This window comes from Acyrthosiphon pisum, chromosome A3, assembly GCF_005508785.2.
Source record: "Acyrthosiphon pisum isolate AL4f chromosome A3, pea_aphid_22Mar2018_4r6ur, whole genome shotgun sequence".
In the NCBI taxonomy this organism is placed as follows: domain Eukaryota; kingdom Metazoa; phylum Arthropoda; class Insecta; order Hemiptera; family Aphididae; genus Acyrthosiphon; species Acyrthosiphon pisum.
The window spans coordinates 36,684,496-36,709,082 of NC_042496.1; the positions used below are offsets into that span (position 1 = coordinate 36,684,496).

The 24,587-nt window shown below is 26.5% G+C and overlaps 4 protein-coding genes across 8 annotated transcripts; 2 read left to right on the forward strand and 2 right to left on the reverse strand.

The window, feature by feature from the left end:
* Positions 1-144: 144 nt before the first annotated feature.
* Positions 145-1,748, reverse strand: LOC100158726 (PRKR-interacting protein 1-like). The gene is given in 3 exon segments (NM_001161897.2): positions 145-453; positions 524-703; positions 1,366-1,748. Coding segments are annotated over 3 exon segments (501 nt in total). The 5' UTR covers positions 1,477-1,748; the 3' UTR covers positions 145-243.
* A 121-nt stretch (positions 1,749-1,869) lies between these two features.
* Positions 1,870-5,913, forward strand: LOC100160799 (lin-37 homolog-like). Its single transcript, NM_001161984.2, has 7 exons — positions 1,870-2,030; positions 3,755-3,859; positions 3,923-4,034; positions 4,165-4,338; positions 4,402-4,591; positions 4,951-5,099; positions 5,766-5,913. Exons 2-7 carry the CDS (start codon positions 3,781-3,783, stop codon positions 5,779-5,781), a joined length of 720 nt encoding a protein of 239 aa, NP_001155456.1. The 5' UTR covers positions 1,870-2,030; positions 3,755-3,780; the 3' UTR covers positions 5,782-5,913.
* A 1,702-nt stretch (positions 5,914-7,615) lies between these two features.
* On the forward strand, positions 7,616-10,842 carry LOC100162824 (peroxiredoxin). Of its 2 annotated transcripts, none has more exons than XM_003240628.4 (8): positions 7,616-7,804; positions 7,872-7,987; positions 8,654-8,735; positions 9,891-10,035; positions 10,098-10,233; positions 10,299-10,427; positions 10,489-10,594; positions 10,657-10,842. In XM_003240628.4, exons 2-8 carry the CDS (start codon positions 7,955-7,957, stop codon positions 10,743-10,745), a joined length of 720 nt encoding a protein of 239 aa, XP_003240676.1. In that variant the 5' UTR covers positions 7,616-7,804; positions 7,872-7,954; the 3' UTR covers positions 10,746-10,842. The 2 variants fall into 2 exon arrangements, with proteins under 2 accessions (XP_003240676.1, XP_001948034.1); XM_001947999.5 differs by having other exon boundaries at positions 7,637-7,804; positions 7,901-7,987.
* A 3,422-nt stretch (positions 10,843-14,264) lies between these two features.
* LOC100166309 (UHRF1-binding protein 1-like) lies at positions 14,265-24,587 on the reverse strand. 4 transcript variants are annotated; one of them, XR_003839840.1, is made up of 21 exons: positions 24,240-24,565; positions 23,958-24,159; positions 23,321-23,509; positions 21,891-22,116; positions 21,660-21,826; positions 21,427-21,586; positions 20,974-21,339; positions 20,730-20,822; positions 20,457-20,644; positions 20,125-20,365; positions 19,179-19,287; positions 18,794-19,052; positions 18,479-18,727; positions 18,135-18,415; positions 17,408-17,642; positions 17,189-17,323; positions 16,523-16,531; positions 15,456-15,716; positions 15,061-15,389; positions 14,806-14,995; positions 14,265-14,744 (listed from the first exon to the last, which is right to left on the reverse strand). XR_003839840.1 is itself a non-coding variant. In XM_029491634.1 (20 exons), exons 1-20 carry the CDS (start codon positions 24,281-24,283, stop codon positions 14,869-14,871), a joined length of 3,870 nt encoding a protein of 1,289 aa, XP_029347494.1. In that variant the 5' UTR covers positions 24,284-24,587; the 3' UTR covers positions 14,265-14,868. The 4 variants fall into 4 exon arrangements, 2 of the variants coding, with proteins under 2 accessions (XP_029347494.1, XP_001944744.2); XR_003839839.1 differs by having other exon boundaries at positions 14,265-14,747; XM_029491634.1 differs by having other exon boundaries at positions 14,265-14,995; positions 24,240-24,587.

Below are 24,587 nucleotides of genomic sequence, written 5' to 3' on the forward strand. Positions count from 1 at the left end.
TATTAATACCAATATTAATAGGTATATAATAAGATATTCTTAGAAGTTATGCTGACTGACCATATTTGCACCTACTATACAGCAAAGCGACTTCTCCGGGTTTTTAATATATTATTTAGTGTATGATTATAAAACAAAAAACTACTGGTATAATAAAAAGTATTTTTTTACTATTTATTGAATAATTATTATTATTTACATATTTTTACATTAATATTATTCTTAATATAATATTGTGTTACTTTATGCCTCGGTTGTCTTTTGATCATCATCATCACTAGTAGAGTCATTTTCACTAACACTGTCTGCAGTATTATTTTTCTTGGACATCTTAGATTTTTCTCTTAAAACTTTTTTTCTCTTTAATCTCTTTGCTCTTTTCTTAGCTGTACGCCCTTCAGCCATTTGTTTGTTTTCTAATATTTTTTGACGGTACGCTTCTTCCAAAAGTTCCTTTATAATAAAATTAAACAAATATTAATACTTGTATCAAATACAAACTTATTTTTATAAAATGACTTACCTTTTCTGCTTTTACTTGTATGTGTTTTTGTCTAGCATATTCTTTGCGTCTTAAGTGCCGATAAACATGAAACTCACCACTGCCAGCTCCAGCACTTGATCCCATAACATTCCTCACAAATTCGGGAACGTGAGGAGATTTTTTGTCAGATCGTGGCTCGGGTATATAGACAGGTTTATCCTAAGCAGGTTTATTGTAATTATATTAGTTCAAGTATTAGTTAAATCATTCTGCAAATAAATATAATCACAATCATAGGCATATTGTCATTTTTTTTAAACATCATTTGACATTTATTAATGATGACATTGCTTTTGAATCATATTACTATTCAGTATTTACTACTGTTTACCAACACAAATAGCTGAATTTATTGAAATTAATCAAACCTTCCTCGATGTTATCCAACTTATTATAATTATTAACAGCCAAACAAATATAATTGGTCAATTTTACAAGTAGTAAACTTTAATATAAACTTTAACCATAGCCTATAGATATTCAAAAAAACATCATACATGCACAGGTTGTGGCCTGTGATTGTATATACCAATATTTGACTACAAAGCGCAAATTAAACGTGATTCAAGGTGTATAGGTACACTTGAACAGAATTACTCCGAGTACTATAATATGTAATTTGCTGCTGGGTTATTATTGTTCTGAATTTCTCAGAAAATTAAGTACTTATTACATCCAAACAGAGTTTACCATAGCTGAATTTCACTAAATTGAGTTTCCTTAACAGATTTCTTGCAAAAAGGATCCGGGTGATAAAAAGTTCTGGGTACCGGAGCTGAAGTATTTTAGTCCAACAATAAAACCATTTGGGTTGTACTAACCGGATTTTTCATAAGTCTTTCAAGTTTCAAACGTTGTAAATCTGTAGCATTTTTTACTAGGTTTTTTACTTCAGTCGGCTTGGAACTGTCTTTTTCAACTGGCTCCGTCATTTTTACTAACTACTAGTAAAGTTATAAAACCTTAATTCGACGGACACAAAATGTATAATAAAATATATAAAGGATAGATGTCTTGACTGGGAGTTTGCCACCATAAAACTATTTAAAGTATAAGCTAATTATCTAAGCTAAGGTGGGTTTTTATGAAAACGATTTACGAGTTACGACTATACGATTTGAGAGTTGAGAGTTTGAGACTATTACATTAAAGTCATTAAACTATTAAACCTAGCACCTTTCAAAATCTACAAAATTGAAAATACAAGTAAATAATGCTAATATCACATTTTAGATAACCGTGATCTATACAGTTTTTAACGTCTTTGGGATAATGTCAACGTTATCAAACATAAGCAAACATTTTTAAAATTATCATTATTTCATATTCGCTGGTGGAATTGTGGAAATCATTCACAAACAAAAAATAATTTAAAATATTGAAATCAGAATTCAAAAATAGTCCGTACTTGCTGTGATTATAACAATTTGTTTAACGGCTTACCATTAAAGTAATACAAAGTAATATTAAAGTCATCTCGTCACTTGTAAGTATTTTTTCAAAGTTTAACTTTTCGCTAAATTATAGGTATGTGAATAAATAATTATTATGGTATGGTCTATGAGTATAAATTGTACATCATATTTTTATGTATATCTCTGTCCATTTGAAAAATTCCTTAATTTTTCCTAAAATATGTAGTCTCTTTAAGACAAAGCACAAACTGTTTTTTCCTAATATTATGATCTACTAATTTTATTATTTTAACACTTGGTAGTGTGCAATTTGAAAAGAATCATGTAATACCCACCTAATTATTTTATAATATTTAGGTATTAATGTATTATAATATCTTTTTTTATTATTATTTATTTGAGCAGTTAAAAATATTCTTTGTAGCTTCAACTGCTTTAAGTGCAACAAGTAAACAGACAACTTTAGTATGTACATTTAATTAGGTTATAAAAATCCCATTCACCATAGTCTATCCAGTAAGGGTTTCAATCAGTTAACTTGATAAAGAAATAAAAAAAATTATTCCTATTAGCCAATAATATTAATTGTATTCACATAGTCTAGAATATTAAAGGAATGTAATTAAAATTTTTATAGTAAATTTTAGTAGTTAAGTTTTATTTATAATATCCAAATAGTTCAACTACCTATGTTCTAACAGAAAATTGTGGTCTTGGATATTTGTACTCAAATTTATATATTACTAAAGTTAGCCAAAAATATATAATATGTAGGAAACATATGTAACTATACAGAACATTGAATATTAACAAATATAGTTTGTACATAGTACATTTTTTGTTTCAGTTATAAAGGTAATTTTTTAATTTTCTGATTTTGATATAATTATTACAATCATAATAATTGTTATTTTTAATTTAAATACATATATTCATTATACTGAATGTAATATTAATATAAGTAGGGACTTGAGAGCAAAAGGTGAAGAAAAAGAAAACTATATCTTTAGATCTTTATGATCTAAACATTCTAAACAATGAAGTATTAAGTGATTTATTAAGTACATAATAAAAGGCAATAGCATATTTGAGGAGAAGGGTTACTCATGGATTCCACCCCCAACCAAAATGTCTTTAACATTTATTATAATTGTAATAATTTTTGTTTTTATCAAATTTTTAACCAAATGTCATAATTTAAATAATATACACAATCATTATAATATGCATTCACATATTTGGACCCCCTCTCCCCAAAAAAATATCTAAATATGGCCTTGATAAAAAGTTATTATTAAGAGGGCTACACCTCCAGTATGTGTTGTCTCCGTCTTACAAATGTAAAATAGCAAAATTTGTTTTACATGTGAAAGAAAATCGATAAAGCTACATTCATAACTAAAAATCAGAATTTAAACACAAAATGGAGAATTTTGGCTGTGAAACATACTTTTTTTTTTTTTGCTATCAGAACTACAAAAGAAGTTTGAAAAACGCAAAAATAATTGATTTTGAAACTAAAAGAACTATTTTTGTATTAGTTTTATCAAAAAAATATTACTAATATTTCACAGATAATGTTTTCAGCAATATTTTATATCAATTTTGAGTCTTAACTATCACTACAGCCTGAATGGTTCTATCCGGCGCAAAGCAGTTTTTTTTATGTTATACATTAGTAAGACTGAGTCAACACATGCGGGTATAGAGTCCTCTTAAAATTAAAACATAGTTTGTATGTTTAATATTAGGTACCCTATCTTTGAAATACTATATAATAATTTATTTATTATAGACAAGAGTCAACTAGTGAAATATATCATGGTTAAAAAAAGGAAAAGTGTACTAAGATCTTCAACACAGGTTGTTGATTCACCTATGAAAGAACCAAGAATTATAAGTAATTATAAAAGTTATATTTTAGTTATCAAATTATATTTATTATAACTTATCTCTATTTTAGGAGGTAATCATTTAGAAAAGGCTCGCAACAGTTTAAATGAAGCTCTTGATGTTATTGCAAAGAAGGAGCAAAACAAAACCAATGATGTGACCGATAATGATGTATTAATTGTGTAAGTATACATAAACAGTTTTAACACTAAATAGCTACACTAGTGTCTACAACTGGACGAAGAACAGTCGCCATCTGATATTATTCTTATATAAGAGAAGTATAAAATTAAAATTTCCTTGTCTTTTTAGAGAAGAAAATGATACAAATAAGCGAATAAAGACAAATGAATCCAAACAAGAAGTTAAAGACTCGTTGGTATTAAAATTACGAGATCGCAGCATTGATTTAGCTTCTTTTACCAATAATTCAGCAATGTACTCTATATGCCGAGCTTGGATAAAAAATGACCCATTATCAGCAAGGTTAAAACAAATGTGCTTCATTTTCAAAATTAGAAGGTTAATAATCATTTTTTTAAACTTTAGACAAGTAAAAAGTAAGAAATCTGAACATTTGGAACGTTCGCTTAAAATTGATAATGAATCATCTACAATCGAAGATTATGTTTATAAATTGCCACCTCCTAAAAGCCGACCTGAAAATGAGACTGATGTAATTTACAGAATACCTATAAATTTACCAAAAGATGTAGTAACCAAAATGGATATTAAAAAAGTAAGTTAATATATTATAATTTATATTTTCCTTTGTTTTGTTATTAATTATTATTTATTAATATTGACTTATGATATTATCTATAAACAATTTATAGAAGAAACTTGAATGTCATAATATATATTTTTAAATTATTTATATTACCAAAGGCAGGGTCGCAAATAGGAAAAATGTTTAGGGGGGGCTCAAGCCCCAATACATTTTTTTTAATTTAAATTATAACTTATAGGTACATACTTTTAAGAATTTGCGCCACTGACCAAAGGTTAACGAAATATACTTATATTTTCTTTTAAACTTTGTTAAGTTTGTATTTATCTAAACATACAGATGTTTAAATTAAATAATTTACTTTATAGAATATCAAAGAGGTTCCTACTGTTAGTGAATTACTTAATGAGCACAGGAAAAGATGGGTTTGTATACGACAGCAGTGGATTAAATTCAGTAATGAAAATGAATCCCGTTATGCTATGTCAAAAAGCATTTTGAATTCAATGTTAAACAAGTAATTTATATACTTTATTATTTGTTTTTAATCATTAATATGTTTGTAGCTTTGTACAAGACAGGCCAAAACCTATTACATTTTGAGGAATTTGAGATTATTTTACCAATGCTATTATCATTTGATTAATATGTTACTTGTGTTAAGACAGCCAATGTCTGATTCAACTTACGAGTACACTACACCCTTATACGTTGCCTCATTTCAAGTTCGGTTTGCTTTTTAAAAAATCAGGGTTTGACCCATCACTAATATTTATGATCCTTCAAGAAGGTAAAAATAAAATTAACATATTCTCTGGTTTCGCAAAATATAAATGTTTCATTAAATAAAGAATTGAAAACAAATTTAGTCATCTAATTCTAAATCTAACTTAAAACCCATAATTTTTATTATTTTTTATTTAGGTACTTATTTTAAAATTTAATTTCTTAACAATGTTCATTTTTGTCATTGGCTCTTCTTGTACTAAGCCACAGGTGTAAATAATAAAATTTCTAGAAATAATGATATTTAAAAGCTAAAAGGGTATTTTATTATAGACCATTTTTAATATTTTATATATATGATGAATTAGAACTGAGTTACATTGTTTAAAATCAATGCAAGTAAAAATTGTATTTCTATTTCTGTATTCAGTTTTAACTGTATATATTTATGTTACAGAGATAATAATGTTTAGTACATTCAATATACCAGTCTACAAGAATATAATATTTTTATCAATTTTTATTTTAAACTAAATATTTCATAATGTATTATACAATTATACAACAAAATTAATTTTATTGCATTAAAGATTGTATATTGGAAATTTAACTATATTTATTTTCTTCATACATTTAGATTTTAAGTATTGTCAAGTAACAATATTATTTTATAGTATAGTTCTTAACACTTTTAATATTGTAACTTATTGAGAAATTATTATTTATCAACCATAATATTGCAGATGTAAAAAATGACTATAATAAACAATTTTGTTATAAAATGTGCATATATTATTTCAAACACAAACTTAAGTAATAAAATACATACATAATAACTTTATTTAGTACACCTATGATTATCCTTTGTAAATGGTTTGTATTTTCACATAAATAACAGTTAGTGTTTAAGTATAAGTTGATTATATCATATCATAGTATTTTCCCTTTGTACACAATGATATTGTGATTTAAATAATCTATTATAGTAGGTACGGTTAAGTATTTATATGCTATTATAATACATATCATACTATTATTTTAATATGACATTAATTCGTATTTTATAATAAGAGATCATGGACGTAACTATAGGATTTAATAGTTACAACAGCTGGAATTCTAGAAATCCAAAGTTCAAAATAAGCCATTGAGACCTAACCTATAGTATAATCCCTTTTACACTCGTCTCCAGTCAGACCTAATTAAGATACTTATTACACTATAAATGGTAAGGTTTTTCAAGTTTTCGACCGGACCTGTTGTCTACCCGCAAATAATTACAAAAATTGCTATTGTAGATATTAGATTAATATAGCATAAAGACAATTAAGCGCTGTACGAATATGTATAAACTCAGAATTCGAAACTTCCTTATATTATAACTTCTAAACTAAGTCCGACCGCCAAATTCTGACTTCGCCATCGTTTTCAGTATGATGAATTATACATAAATCTAAAAAAAAAAAAATTACCATAAAGGGTTTCTTCTCTAGTTACGCCGATGTATAAGATGTTTGTATAATATTCAATATACAATTTATATAGATAGGTAATACTAACGACTATAGAGTAGCAAATAAAGAATTTTTTAATCCTTTATTATATAGGTACTAGGTGAAAACAAATATTGGGAATGGATTTTTAATATTTATTAGTTCAAAACTTATATGGACGAAAGAAATCATTGAAGAATGCTCATTTAATTTGGAGGGGCTCATTAGCTTAGCCCGCTGCCGAGAATTCTATGTTCTCTGAAAGTAGGTACAACAATAATTATTTAGATTTGAACCATTTTGTGGTATATGACATAATAATAGTTGTGAACAAAACATTAGAGATATAAAAATGTCCGGAAAGTTTTAGCCATTTGGCTATTTAGTATCTATAGATTACCTATTTATGTAATTATGTGTGGTTATGACTTATAGTTATGCTAATAGTCTAAGGCCGTGGTTATGCCCGTGTCAACCATAGGCTATAATGACGGATAAAAATGCCCCGGGCTGGAAAGCATAGACCTATTAACTAGTTAATAGGTCTATGCTAAAAAGTTCCCAAATAAACCTGTACCAGTTTTTTTACAGAGAAGAATTAATATTCGTGAATTTATTATAAAAGCATTTAGATTAATAAATTAACGTATTAACGTGTCTCGAAGTGTCTATAATATATCAATTAACAAAAGAATGACATTAAAATTAAAGCATAAAAGTTAAATTGAATAGTTAAAAATAATACGCTTATCCATATTCCATATCAACCGATTGATAAAGTTTTAGATTTGATAAAAAAAATCTTTTCTAATAATTAACCCACTACCACGGAATATACATTGAATATACTAATTTATATGCTTACTACCTACCTCTCTGCATATTATTATTTAGTTGGTTTTTTTTTTTATTTCTAGTGAATCACTACAGGTACAATACAACTTACACAACAAATATTATTATACCGACATATTATATTTACATCTGCTCATCATTTCATAGGGTTCGTGTTTCTTTTTGTTACATAACTTGCGTAATGTACCTTTAGTCACAAATTTCAATTGTTTCAGTTTCCATTAATCGTCTCCCTAAACTTTAGGTCCGAGAGTGACGTCGTATCGGCGATTGATAATTGACTATTATATTGGCCATCATGTTTAGAAAATTTGCATCTGCGGTTTCAACAGTAAGCAAACATTTATAATTTTATAATCTATCTACAATTTAAGAACCATTTTTGTGTCAACACAATAATTGTAGTTGTTGAGAGTAGGTGCTAAGTGTTGCCGAAGTTAATTATTTTCTATGATACACAATATGTTATGAATGATTAGATCGAAGTCAACTGGCATTCTAAATCCGATTTTGTCATATTTTACTCATGAGTTGGATTTAATATAAGCTGTCGATAGGTCCCCTAATTTCTGATACAAACCATGTGTTTTGAAATTGTTAGTGAAATTTCATATTTTGAAATTGAGAAGTTGAGCGTGGCTGCAAATTGCTATGTATGATGTTTTTTCCGAGTTACCAGCTACCAGCCTTAGTTGAACAGTCACAACCGTTGAACCGTGTCCAGAGATCACAGATCTAGCTGACAGTAATTTTATGGGAAGTTCCTTTATGGATTTAGTTTTCGCACTATTGAAAAAATTGTAAAAATTAGTTTTTATTTTCTTAGTTAATTTAAATTTGCAGGTCTGACCATTGCCAAAAATGGCTTGACACTTAAACACGTCTATGATAACAGCATTAGTCAGAAAAAAAAAATTTTATGTAATTTGTAGTTCCTATTAGAAAACAGATAGATAGATTAAATTGTTGATTTGTTCTAATTATTTTTTTATTTCAGGTTCGCTTAGCACAGCAAAATTTCCAGAATATTCCAAAGTTTAGACAAATTTCAATTACTAATTCAGTTACACGATCATTTTGTAAGCGTGAATCTTATATTATATAGTAATCTAATTTTTTTCAGTCTCACAGAATTTTTTTTATTTTAGCTTTATTAGTTACTCATTAAAAATGGTTGCTCAACAGTTACATAACTATAGTAATTTTTCTTGTCATTTAGTACTAAATTTGGTTCATTAATTTTGTTAAAACTGGTAGAATAGCTGTCAAAAAAATAAAGTAATGGCTTTTGTACCTAGTTATGTTGAGATGAAATTGTAAATATATCAGGTTAATAAAAGGTAATTATGAGAGATAGTCTGTTGATAACCTAAAAAGTACCAAAAATAACATGAAATTAGGCTTTAATGCCTAAATTCCTAAAATTTTTTCTTAGGTGTCAAAGTAAATTAAATATGAATCAAAAAATTGAAACTTCAACATTTTTAGTTTAATTTACTGTTAAAAAAAGTATATAAAATTATTCAAAATAAATTAAAAATATTTGAATTGGTTTTTATTGTTTTTCTGAATGAAAATCACTGAAAATAAATATAACAATAATTTATTATTAAATATTGTATTATTTATTACAAGCGACTGCTCTGCTATAGAACTGCATTAAAATAATTGCGGCTGAAAACCACTGTTCCACCAGCGTTATACGTTGCGGCTGATCACAGAAATCGGCCATCGCGACTAGCCACGCCTTGGAAATTGTACTTTAATCTGTACTCCAATAATAAAAATAAATAATTTTTTTAATATAACATTTTTTTTTTAAATCCAAAATTTGAGAAAAATGCCTCTCTCAATGTACAAAAACTACAAAAAATTATCTATAATATGAAAAATGTACGTAAAAATAAAAATAAATTATGTTAAAAAACCAAAAAAATGCAAGTCATCAACTATCTCTATTAATTATAATATATTAGAATGCTGATTGTTCATTGTAAATAATAATAGACCAAATAATGTATAGTAAAAGTATTAGTTGATCATATGGATTTATATTTTATATTCTCATAAAATATGAATCAGTAATTTAGACCGGTATTATAGTATTTATTTATTAGTAGTTCAATTTTAATAATTATTGTATCTTGAAAGCTTATTATAATTCATAAAGTTATTATTATTATTTAAGTTTATCTTATTAATTATTTTAATTAATTATATTTGTTGTTTCTTAGCTTCATCTCCAGTGTTTAATATTAAGGTGCAAGAAGCAGCACCCCAATTTGAGGGTAAAGCAATTATTGATGGACAAATAAAAGATATAAAACTATCAGATTTTGCGGGAAAATACTTGGTTTTATTTTTTTATCCTTTGGATTTGTAAGTTATATTTATTACAATAAATCAAAAAAATAGTAATTATTTTTATGACTTTGTTCCAGTACATTTGTTTGTCCAACTGAACTAGTGTCATTTAGTGATCACATTGATGAATTCAAAAAAATTGGTGTAAATATAGTTGGATGTTCGTGTGATTCACATTTTTCACATTTAGCATTTGTTAACACCCCTCGAAAGGTTGTGTGCATTATATATATAAAAAAAACTCATTTTATTCCTATTTATCTATTTATTTGTTATAGCATGGTGGTTTGGGTGGTCTGTGTTATCCACTATTGTCAGATTATAATAAGGAAATTGCCAAAGCATATGATGTTCTTATTGAACCAGACGGCATACCACTCCGTGGCCTTTTTATTATAGACCCTAAAGTAAATAATAAATATATTTATTCTGTATGAAATATGTTTAAATTTTACCATGTTATTTCAGGGCATAATAAGACAAATTACCATTAATGATCTGCCAGTAGGACGTAGTGTAGATGAAGTTCTAAGACTTGTTCAAGCTTTCCAATTTGTTGACAAACACGGAGAAGGTAAAATTTGTTTTAAATAATAATTTACATTATTATTATTTAAATATGATTTTGTGATTTAGTTTGTCCCATGAACTGGAAGCCAAATAGTCCAACTATTAAACCAGATCCAAACCTTTCAAAAGAATATTTTGGTAAAGTTAACAAGTGAATTATAGTTCAATACTGAAAGTACTCAAAAATAATTAAAAGTACTTAAAGATAAACATGAATATTAATTTAAAATAAAGTCATTGATTAAGATTTTACTTAATTTTTTTACACTTTAACACCTGGGGGGTTGCATGAACAATCACTCAACATATTTTAATGAATTAATGGTGAGCTTACAGTCCTTTAAATATGATTTATACTCTATCCAGCTAGAGAATGTGCCATTTCTGCGTATCCTCCTCCCTGTTATACCCTGATATCAAAACGGATTTCTGTATGGCAAGGTGTTGCGTAGGATGCGCAATAAAACCGATTTTTGTTGACCTGCGGCGCTTACTCTCACTGGACAGAGTATATTGCTTGTTAAATTTTAGTACAACCCCGCATTTGATTATTATGAATGTGTGCCACTTGAATTAAATACTTAAATCTAACTGGTAAGTGGTAATTTTAATTTGTTAAATAAATAGTAAGTTTGAAACTATGGCAAAATGTGTATTATATTTATATATGACCAATACCTAGTCAGTATCCTGTCAGATTATATTTAAACAGATACCATATACATGTACTAAATTACGTATTGACTACAGTAAAAGTATTAAATGTGTTAGAGTCTTATCCGTGAGCTGTGTGTACTGTTTATAATTTTACATACTGCTTTCAACTGTAGGAACTAGGGATAATTGTTTGCTGGGTTGGTGTGTTTTTGTGTTGTAACATCGTCCTTTGTCGGTATTTATGTAAACAATTTATTTACCGGGTGCCTAAAAATATGTTATCATATTTTATTTCATATTATTATTAGATTTACGACTACAAGGGAGTGGTCCACCACCCTCTATTTATATTTAACATTAAAACACCCATTTGAAAAAGTTCTGATGGTAGGTACTTTTAATCCTGGTTTAAACAATACTGGGGTTTGGCTTTCTATCGAAGATATCTGTCCACGGCTACATACCAATATCAAATTATATTATATATTTAAATATAGATTATTTAGTTGGTAACAACTGCTCTCTATGTGTGCTAAATCAACAATACAATTTTATTAAATAGAATTCACAACAAAATATGTAGACTCAATTAAGTTTTTTTCTTTTTAAAACTATGATAATATAACAAAACTTATGATCTTGAATAGGCTTAATAACAGTATATTAAAAAAAAATTTTAATACATTAAAATTAAAATATATATAATAACAAAATATTAAAGAAAACAATGAATAAATAGGCAAACATCAGAGTATAATAGAAATGGTAAGTCAAGTAATAATTGCTGTAAGATTTAAAATAACACTAATAGATACAATATAATATAGTAATTATCACTTTGATTGAAATAAATTCTAGGATAAGTAAACTTTGAAAATTATTTTAAAATTAATTATCCCACAGCCACTGAGTGGAAATCATAATACGATTCATAATAAGTGATAACAATAAAAAAAATGTACTTAAGATATAAGGTAAGTAAAACATATTGAATGATATTCTTTTTTAAATAAGAAATGGACATCCGTATAATTATGTGTAGTGTATGCAGTGTGCATATTCAATAGGGGTCAAAGAAAGAATGTCCATTCCCAATGTCAAACCAGTCTAATATATTATAAACATGGAAAAAATATATTTTATATTTATAGGTATACATAAAAAAAATGTTTATCAGTTCATTTCATTTTTCAAAAAAAATACATGTCTTTTAGGTACCTACCCACATTTTTACTTAGATTTAAACGTATCATGTAGTAATATAAAACTTAACACCCTTAATTAAGCTTCTCATATATGGGCAAGTTGAGGTATATGTTAAGCTTTGCGACAGTCAAATGTAAATCTAATTTTAATCTTTCAGTTTTAATAGATTAAGTATTATATTATATTGATTTTAAATGGTGAATTACATTGAAATTTTAAGTAAGTACCTATTCTTTTATGTATATTAGTTAACGGTTTATTACCTGGACATAAATTAAGCTTATTTTAGACAAAAAAAAAATCCTAACAAATTATAAAAAATTATGATTCTTATAATATTGGTTAAAATTTAGAATAAGAAATTAGTTCATTAAAATTTTAAGCTAAAAAATGTAAAAATATTAATTAATCAGAGGTTATAATCATAATAATTAAACAGTTTAATCAAAATATTAAAGGTCAAATGTCTTTAGACAGTCAGGTTATAATGTAAAAACATAATGGTAATAGAGACATTTGATACCTATAAGTCGATGAAAAATATCAAAAATATGATTAGAATGAAATATGAAAGAAGAATATTATAGAAATAATAACAGTAGTATAGCACCATTACATAGCACAATACACTATATTTTTTTCTTTATGTAATGGAGTCATAGAGAAAGTTAATTTTTTTATTACAAATAGGTACAACATAAGACATGCTATATAATTATGTAATATTGTAATTTAATGAAGTTAAATATTCTAATTATTAAATAATATGAAGTGATATTTTACAATTAACATCACAAAAAACAACAATGCTTAAAACATTTTAACATAATTTTAATCACAACATATGGTTTTTTGTATTTAATTTAAAGTAAATAAGATGAAACAGTCTTATAACAAATCCTACTTAATAAAATTGAATCTTAATTATTATTCGTATAAGCATTTCTTGTATTGCTTAAAAATAAAAACAATACTAAAATAGTTTAAAACAAAAGTTGGTTAGATCCACGGGTATGTATAATAACTAAATACCCGACTTCTTCTTATCAATGATGCTGGCAGCCATTTACAACTAGGGCAAAATAGTATTATCAGTATATATGTATATATAAGTAAATATGTATATGAATAAATGTAAACATTGCCAAAGTTGCAAATGGCGTCGGGCATCATAATTTAATAATGTTGTTGTATATGGAGTCGGGTATCTAGTTATTATACATATCTGTGGTTAGATCCAAGTTTTTTTGGCAATATACTGGTTGATTCTTTTAACAGTAAACACTCATTAATGATTAATTGTTATCACAAAAAGTAAAAACATTAAAAAAAAAATTCTACATAATTTGAATTTATAACAAAAGAATAAAGAATATTTTTTTATGTAAAAACATTCTACTTTGAAATATGAAATTAAAAATATAATGTTTTTTTTTTTTTTAATTATTTATAATGAATCCAAGTTATGTAAATATTTAAAAAAAACATTAATGCTGTTTGGGTTAATGAGTGTAGATCGGAAAAAGAATTACCCTGTATATACAATATAGATATATAATCATAGAAATAGGAAGATGAATAAAACCAGCAAAGTAAAATTATATAACAAAATGTGATGACAGTCTGTCACATAATAGTGTAAGATTTAAAATATGTATAATGTATATAGTACCTATATTATATTATAATATGATATTTATCATCGAAATCACAGAAAATACAAGAACTTCACTTCATCAATTCATATTTTAAACACTGTACATATTTTTTTTATTTTACCTAATTAACAATGAACCAGAAAAGTTTTTAAGCTATAATATTTTAAACATAATAGCAGCATCATTATTTCTACAAATAATTAAAGGTATAGTAGTCTCAGTTCAAACCAGTATTAATAGTTTAATAAAACAAGCATGCATACCAGTCATATTAACTTATAACACGCAGGATGGAGACACAAAATTAATTCATAAAACACAAATGTTCTGAGTTTATACCTTTCTCTTAATTATAACATATTTAAATAAAAATACGATATGCATAAGAGAAAATTAAAAGAAAATATTTCGCAACCAATGTAGGTATAAAAAATCTTTAATTTTTGGTACCATAACAATATCATATTTGCAAATTGTAAGCATCAAATAATAAGTACAATTACTTATCAATGAATAGAAATGTATGTTGATGTTGTTACTTGAATTACTTTTAACCTTTTAATCATTTGGTTTTTGAGATCATGGAGAATATGATATTTAATCAGATACTGCACCCATGTTTTCAAGCTTATACTACTATATAAAAAAAATATATCAAATAACAATAACACAAACAACAATATAAATACAAAACCTTGTTTTATAACAGTCATACTGGTGATCTATCGTTTGTGCAAGTAAAGCACCAACACGTACGCTATCTTTTCGAAGAAGTCACTATCATATTAGTCTTAGTTTCTTTTAAAACGTGTACCTGATCCAACAGATTTTGTTTTTCTCCCAACAACTTACTAATGTTATCTTGTGCCTCGCTTAGCAATATTCTGTGGATAAATTTTGGTATTATTAATAAATATTTATATCAAAATCACAAAATAATTCTACAAACTTTAGACTTTTGTTTTCATCTTGAAACCGACGCAATTCTAAATTCTCTTCTTTTAATCGTTCAAGAGTACCGAGTTTTCTATGAAGGTATTCATTTTCAATAGTAACTTTTTTAAATTCTTCCATTACTTCCATTAGCTGATTACTGCTATCAGGACTATCACAATTTTCTTTTATTGGTTCCACACAAACTAAACCATCATTAGTGCGTTTGACTTTTAACCTACTAAGACGAATTTCTGTATCTGTTGGTTTTATGCTTGTTTCATCTTGTAATGCATCATTCTGGGTTGGACTACATAGTTTAATCGTTGTGTTTTCAATAGTTGCCTAAAAGAATAAAGACAATTTATACAATATTTTGAATAGTAATATTAATAAGCAATTTTCTCAGACCTCAAATGGTAGTGATTTTGATGGATGTTCGTCAACAAAAAAGTCTGCTAAACTGGTTAACGAGTTTGCATTCAACGACAAAGAAACATTGTTAATCCTCGCAGTGACATTATCATTTTTCCATTCATCCAAATTAATCAGTTTTTCATCACGTTGGGGCATAATATTGTGTTCTAATCGAACCATTACCCTAGGTATCTGTGGTAAACCTGCAACACCTTCAACTTCGTTCCAATCCCGTGTTCTGGTTGTAAATTTATCCTAGTCAATAAATGCATAAATTTTCATGCAATATATATTATGTATAATTTTTAATTTTAATAAATAATCTAATTTTAGGCGCAACCAGGGCAGAGTAACAGGGGCGTATTTACGGGGGCGGATATGGGGACAAATCCGCCCCCATGGCTCTTTAAATACATGTCTATTATTACATTATAATTATTACATCGTAATTTGTAAGCTAAAATTATTGTCATCCGCCCCCTACAAAAATTTTTAAATACGCTACTGGAGTGTAATAAGAACACTTAACACTTCTAATATGTTTTATGGGAATTCTTCTGTTGTATATAATCAATAATCTTAATCTATGTATTATTTTTATTATTATAGTATTGATATTGAATTGTGAATTAGCTTATTTAATTATTGATTTGTAAAATACAAAAAATAAAAATTATTTTGATTTTTTTGATTATTATACTCTTAAGTCATATAGAGTATAACACTTATAGAGTATGTAATAAAGCAGAAAATTAATAGAACAAAGTTAGTCAACTATAACATATTTTATAAATTCACTAAAAGTAACAAATTATAATGTTTATCCTACAAATTACAATATATATATATGAGTCTTAGCTGCGCCTAAAATCTAAAATGTAACAATGCTATCTAGTCTTATATTATGTGTGCTACTATATTAGTTGTTGTTTTGTCGATCTTTTAAATTAGGGCATTTTCTATTGTATAAATAAAATCAAATATAATTTAGCTGATAATAATACAAATGAGTCATAAGATCGAAAAAACAAATTTATCCAGAAATTAGTTATTATGAGTACCTTCTTATGCTGTGAAATGAACAGCAAATTATTTGTGTAAGCACACCCATTGCATTCCAAAGGCAAATGATAAAATTAAAACAAAGTGAACATTAAACTCAATAATGGTCATGCAATTATAGTTTATACATTAATAACTACCCTCTTAAATATTTTAAGTTTTCTCAGTAGAGTCCAATATGCTATTAGAAGAAATAAACACAATAACGCAATTTTTTTTATATTTATATATATACAAGTTATAATGCTGGTTTATTTTTCAAACCAACTAATAAATAAATCAATTAAAATGTTAAGCTAATTTTGAAAACGTTGTTTGTAAACTTATTTGCTTAAACATGTAATTGTCAAGCAATTCATGATATTATATTATTCGTGATCATTAACTTGATTAAACTAAGGACAGTAGTCAAATTGTGTTAATCTTTTAATATAATTATTCAATATCCCTGTCATATATTATGCATTTTAAAATATTTCCCATATTATGATAAAATTTAGTGATAAATGAAAATGAAGATAAATCACTTGCTAGATATAAAAGAGTAATATATTATTTTGACCTGATTAATTGAAACATGCAGCGGTATTAAAGAGGAAAAAATTAAAAGGTTTAATAAAAATAAAAAATAAATATTGCATACAAGTAATAATGCAATAAAATACCTGAAATTCATCCCATGGAATATATGGACACTCTTCTGTACTAACATTTGTGACTTGTAATTTAACAACTGAATTGAGACCTTCTGATTGATGTAGAATTTCAACTCGTCCAAATTTCAAAGTGGTTATAGCGATCTGTAATACAAACAAAATGTATATCTGGTATATTACTATTTAATATAATTAATTTATGAAATTATACTATAAAATAAATTTTACCAAATCTTTTCGTTTAATAGAACTTCCAATTGAATCTCTTTCACTAGAAGTGGTTGGTGGGGTTAATTCTCCTCCTCCAAAAATATCATCAAATGCTTCAGAAGCCATTTCAATATTTTTAATAAATCCACCTTTTGGTCTTTGGGCTGAAGGAAACTTAAACATTACATCAGCACCATCATTTGTGTCTATGCTCAAGTCCATTAAACTTTCACTATCGGAACTCATATCAGATCTAAAATGTGTTATTACTCATTAGTATCATACAGTTGGAACTAAAATACATTTTATTAAGGGGCCACCATATTTGTTTTTTATGTTAGTCTTGCGCGTAATAGAGGAAAAAAAATAGTATACCATCATAATTTTCAATTATAACTATCTTATTCAGTTTAGGGCAACTTGACCTATTATACGTTTCATAAAGACAGTAATTTCATGTACATTGGTCGCCTGGTGTTTTAATAATTTAATTTGATATAAAAATAAGCGGCTTTTAATTTAACTATTAACTTCTTCAAAAATCTAAATATTAATAATATTAAAACTATCTGGCCAATGCACAGAAAATATTCTTTTTTTAACATATAACAGGCCAATTTGCCCTGAACTGAACTAGAGAGTTGTAAAAGCAGAAGTACAATATAAATTTGTTTCTATATTATGTGCAAGACAAGCAAAGAAAACAAATGATGGTGTTGTAGCTCTTTAATAATCTGTTATTTACCTAACTGAAACATTATCACTATAATCGTCTATATTTTGTTTTCCTACAATATCAACAGATGCTCCAAAATTAAACCAACGTTTCTTCATGCCTTTGAAAGATGGTAAATTAATATCTGACGTAATTGATTCTGCCATTTTTATTTGAGACATTTCTTTGACATTATCATACACAACAGAAGCTGACTTTTGGGACATAAATTCCTTTCGTTTAGAACTGGCTCCAGATATAGCCATTGGTATTCTGAAAGCTTGGCTCATATCATATACGTATCCAACATCCTTAGAGAAAAAAAAATTAATATTTAAGAATATAAAGCTAAAAGCTGTTTACAAATATTAAACCTCATAAGTAGCGGTGTGTATATTATTGCTCAATTGCGCACTATGACCACTTTGTGTTGCTATACTTGATGAATCTGCCACAACACTTGAGCTTACATCATCAACACCTCCAGATTTGCCCAATGTATCTAACTGAGCGCTAGTGACAAATGTTATTTCAACTTGAGCAAATAGTGCAGCAAATACAAATGATCCACTCTTTTTACTTCCCACTATGCTATGTTGATCAGCAACAATATATGTAGCAAGCTAAATATATATAAATTATTTTTAAAATATATCTACATTATATTATAAAATGAATTAAGAGCTAACTTCATCAACTGCATCAGCCACACGTAAAAGAAAAAGATATTGAAAATGATTGATTTGTATGCTGATTAAATTTGGAACATGACATAATACTGTCATATCACCATATTTTAAGCTCCTGTTAAAAACTTCAGATTTTTTAGTAAGAGTAGGTGGCTGCACCCATAAGGTTAGGGGAAAAGCTTCAAGAAAAGGTACTGGTGTAGATCCAACTGCTCTGGCACCATAAAAATCACCCCAAACAGGATCTAATCGCACACACCTAATATACATCATAAAAAAAGTTAATATTAAAAATAAATATCTACAAGCACATTACTACATTAATATTTAATAAGCTATAAAATGTCTAACCTAATTTTTAATTAATATTCATTATTCAACATACCAAATATCTTTAGCTTCGATCCACAAAAGTTCTTGGCTTAATTCTTTTATGAACTCTTCTAATGAAAAAACTGTTATATTATTTGGGTATGCTCGCACATCATCATTATCTAAACCAATATAAGTTTTGAGTTTTGATTTTATGAATTAAAATTATTTAAATAAATCATATACAGATTTTCAAGCCAAGTAAATCAGAGAAGCATTTTATCTTGGTAAGGGCAAAACTTTAATTAACCTTCGGTACAAAATATAAATTGTAGCATAAATTTAATGGAATTGTTTACCTACAGAACATCATTAGTTTATAATACTATTAATTAAAGCAGATTCATTCAATAAACTGTATTTAAAAATATAATTTGGGCAATTTTTTAAGTGTGTGTAATAAGTGATCATTAGTGTGTGTGAATATATTGAAAAGAAATAGCGGAGCGCTCCCACACATGTCAATAAAGTATTATGTATGGGGCCGGGTGGAAGCAATGTGAAAGCAATCCCTGCCAGGTGGTTCCACTATTGAACAGAAAAAAATTTCTATTTTTGTATAAAATACAGATGGAGTTAAAGTTAAAATCATAATTTAACTCACTGCCTATTAGAATATTTAAATAAAATAAAATTATACATTTTTTTTATAAAAAGTAATTATTGTTCATTACAACAACTGAAATAAGTATTAAAATTTATAAAGTAAATATAAAAATCCACATTTTAGTACTAAGTAGTAACTTAATATTATACATTTATATTAGATTCTGAGTGGAATGATGACAATGTTTTTATTCATTTGTTTATTTTTGTCTATCATCAGTCATCACATTCGGAATAATTTAAAACTGAATAAAGTTTTCAATCTTTAATTTTGAAGGGTTGGTTTAGTGGTAATGATCTACTGTATGACGGATATATTTTACATCTAAGCAACTTCTTTAATTTCTTTTCACCTTGAGCATGGTTTAATAATTTTTCTGTCACAGGATGATAATCTCCATCTTTTGCTGGATATTCAGAAGAATAGAAAAGAGATGCAAATTGCAAACCATTAACACAATTAGCCAAATCAGATCTTGACATGCCATGTTCATTACTACGGACATTACTCAAAGTTGCTCGACTGGTTTGTAAATTTAATGATTTGGGACGATCCTTTTGATTATTACAAAGTTTTTCTTCTTCAAATATAAACTGTAAAATAATATTTGTGTTTATAAAACAAAACATTTTTAAGGGAGTTTTTAAAATTGATAATCATTTTGATAACTAATTGATTACTTACACGAGGCATAATTGCTTCAACGAGTATATCAAAATAAATCATATTTCCTAAATTATCTTGGTTTGCTACATTAGTAGTCATTAATGATTTATAAACATTCAATGCAAATGTATTTAACCATAATACAGTTAATGTGTCAAAGTTCATTTGTACTGGATTTAATTGTGCATAAAATTTTGATGGCGGCACTGAAAATAATTTTTAAATATTAAAATAAGTTTTTAATAATTATATTATTACTTATTTTACTATGTACATCAAAACATGACTTACGAGGGAATGCTACATCTCCAGGATAATAATAATGAGTAAATTCTGCATGAATTACTTTAGAATCATGAGGTAATTTATGTCGTTCTTTATCGCCTAAAAAATTATACAAATAATACATGTTACAATGAATATAATCATAAAAATAGTACCTATTTTGTTTTTAACTGACAAAACACCACCTTTTTATATATTTTACAAATTAATTGACTAATTGCTAGGTAATATATATTATTTTTAAAAATACCTTTAATAAAAGCAATCTGATCTTGTTTTTTCCCTGACTGGACCCTATATACAACAAAGTCAGACATTCTTAGAACTGTGCAACTGGTCATCAGCTTTGAATATTGAGCTTTTAAATATTTAGTAACATTTCCTTTTTGAATATCAGGAATTTGGAAATTCTCTCTCGTTAATGTACACAGATTTTCCCAAAATTCAGACTGAGAATCTTTTAGCCACTGAAAAAATGATGAACTTGCTTTTTTGTAAAGACCCCAATGTAATCGATCACTATCAGCCAAATGATAAGGATATAGATCAACTTGAAAACAAGTTACTTCAATTTGTATTGAACCACCTTTTTGTAAATCTGGATGTAATGAACGACCTAAAACATTAAAATATTTTTGTTATACTCTTATAACTTATAATTTATAATACACTTCAATTATAAGTCTACCAAAACATATCTTACTTCCAGGATCATCACTAAGATGAAGATTAATTTTCTGTGCAACAAAATGATATGATGTTTCAATTACATCATGAAAACTAAATAAACATGAACTTTTTGAACTAGAAACAAATTTTCCTCTTTTTTCCTGATCTAATTGAGCTTGATATTCTGGTAAACACTGAAAAGAATACATATTCATTTTTGTGTAGAGTATATTTATAAAAGTTGTATTAATTAAATTAATTATTTACTTCTAGTTTTCTAATTGCTTTTTTCTTGCGAGAAAGATCTGTTGATTTTTTTACAACACCAGCTAATGAATCAATATAATGGAGTGCCGCTTTCATTTGAGAATCAGTAAAAACACACAATAACTCTTCAATTAAAATGGCTAACTTGCATCCCAAAATGAAACAATCTAAAGCAAAATTAGTTTTGAATTAGGAATACACTAAAAACATCATAATTTAATATACGTCTACCTGAAAGCCTCTTCTTAATAGTTAACCGACAAATTATATCATTAGTGAATAATTTAATAGGTGGTTTATTTCGATCATTAGTAGAATATAATTCAATTCGTATCATTTGCCAGGTCAATTCTTTAAATATCAATATTTGTGTTTTCTGTTCATTTTTTAGTCTTGTTGTCTTAAGATTTGTAGACTCCCAGTTAGGGGACTTAGATTGAACTAATATTTTCAAAATCTAAAATATAAAAACTAATTTAGTTTGATATTTTATTGATTTTGACTTAACCATTATTAACATTACAACAAAACTATATATTATTTTATGTTAATGCCATTAACTAATTTAGATTACTAATCTTATTTATCCTTTTTATTTCTAATCATTTGTCAATATGACGAAACACCATAAATATTATGAACAAAAATTTTTTGCCGGATTGCACAAAACATTTAATGAATTAATAGTGAGCTAATGGTCCCTTAAACAAAATTTAGTGGCCCGTGATTGGTCCATTAAATTTTTAGTGAACCATTAAATTTAATAAATTATTTATGCAACCCAGCATAACCATTTTTAATTGGTTCAATTCAATAAATAAAAAATATAATTAATAAAAACACAATAATTAAACTCTTGGATAACATAATTGTAAATAATATTAGTAAAAAAAAACATTTATATAATTTTATTTTTATTTGTCTGTCATCAAGATAGATATAGAACATAATATATGAAACATACAAGGGGGGTTTAATGATATAAGATAAAATTTCTAAAAATAGCAACAATAAAATGATCAGGGTTCGTCACATTGACGTTTGTTTAGCGATCTATGGTTCATCAATAATCAAAAATTGTTTGTATTCTTCAAAATAAGAAAAATTTTCATTAATATGATAAACTACATACCCAGGTAAATTAGTTTGTGTATACAAAATTGATACCAACTTAAAAATTGTGTAGTTAATTGTCATAAAAAAATATATTTTTTATATATAGTACACAGTACCTAAATATGTAATTTAATTTTAAAAAATAAATAAAAATATGATGATTTCCAAACAAATAAATAAAAATTAATTGATAAGTACAGTTTTTGTAACATAATTACTTATGTTGTTAATAAATATGTTATTATTGTATGTGTGCAGTGTGCATGGTAGTTATTTAAAAAAACTTTTTCTTTAATACAGCTTTCCGAATAGGTATAATAATGAATAATATTAAAACTGGGTGATTACAAATAAATATAGATAGGTACCAATAATCTTTGTCAGGGTTAAATCAAAATCAAATAAAAAGATAACAATTACCATTAACACAATATAATTATATGTATAGTTGCGTTAAATGTGTATAGATAAAGAAATAATCAAATGGAATTCTATTTTTTTCGTACCTATAACTATAGACAAAAATTATTTACAACATAAAATACCTGAACAGAAGCATGGAAAGCAGGATCTTTAAAAGTAATATTAACTTCATTAATTTGTATAGTCATGCCATCAATAACTTGATTTATAAATTTATATTTTCCTGGTTGTACAGTCTGTACATTTTCTCTCATTGCCACTGATTCCACATTATCACAAGTCTCGATTTCAACTGAAACTTTATCTAAAGTCTACAAAATAAAATATAATTAATCATAACAAAATGTACATTGTGTTAAAATGTTTATTGTTTAAAATTGATTATGTAAAAAATAAAATGAAAAGTACTTAATTTTTAAAAACTGCTATTATTTAATATAAAAAAATATTGTCATAATAATAAGATAAGATAAATTGATAACTAAGAAATTAATATCAATTAATTTTGATCTTTTTATAAAAATTAAAATTTTCCAAGTCAATATTGATATGTTGGGTTATCCGTGCCCAGGTAACTGTGAATATATCCACAGTACCTACCTATTTTATTTTAAAATCATTAATTTCTAGTTTTACCAAATTACCAACATTATTATGCAATAAAATTCTATACTTGTTAACATTATGCATGTACACAATATTGGGTAACTATTTTGTTTTTCTAACAAATATCAAAATATTGAGACAATAATTTATTACCAAGGACATAGGAACTTTCTTGATGGCCATGAATGGAACCTGAAAGAAAACTCTGTCACATTTGGCACTGGTTATTCGTACCCAATACGGTACATCTAATACATCCATTAAAGCATTTTCATCAAGTTCCAAAGACGTCAATTCACCTTCTCCTTTAAACGTGCTTAAATTGATGTCTTCTTCTTTCAGACCTTTGGTGAACCTGAATATTAATCAAACATTCAACACATAATAATACTTGGGAATAGTAACATACAAAAACTTTCAATTTTTAATACTCACCTCGATAGTTGTTTTAAAATTTGTTTTTTAAGAACCGAAGCCATTTCTGTAATTTGACAAATTGAAATACCTTTTCTATAACTAGTATACAAAAATTTAAAAGTCCACTAGCTATATTCACATATTTGATATTTGATTGTATAACACCATAATATTACAAACGAATAACATTTTAGCGTCTGTACAAACAAATTTGAAATAATATATACATGTAGAGTTTGTAATGGTAAGTTGTAGTGGTTACTAAACGCCTCACGCCTGTCGAGAGGACGTCGTGTGGACTATGGAGTGCTGGCAACTGGCAAGTGGTATCAGTTATCAAATGACTTTAACTTATCAGGTTATCAG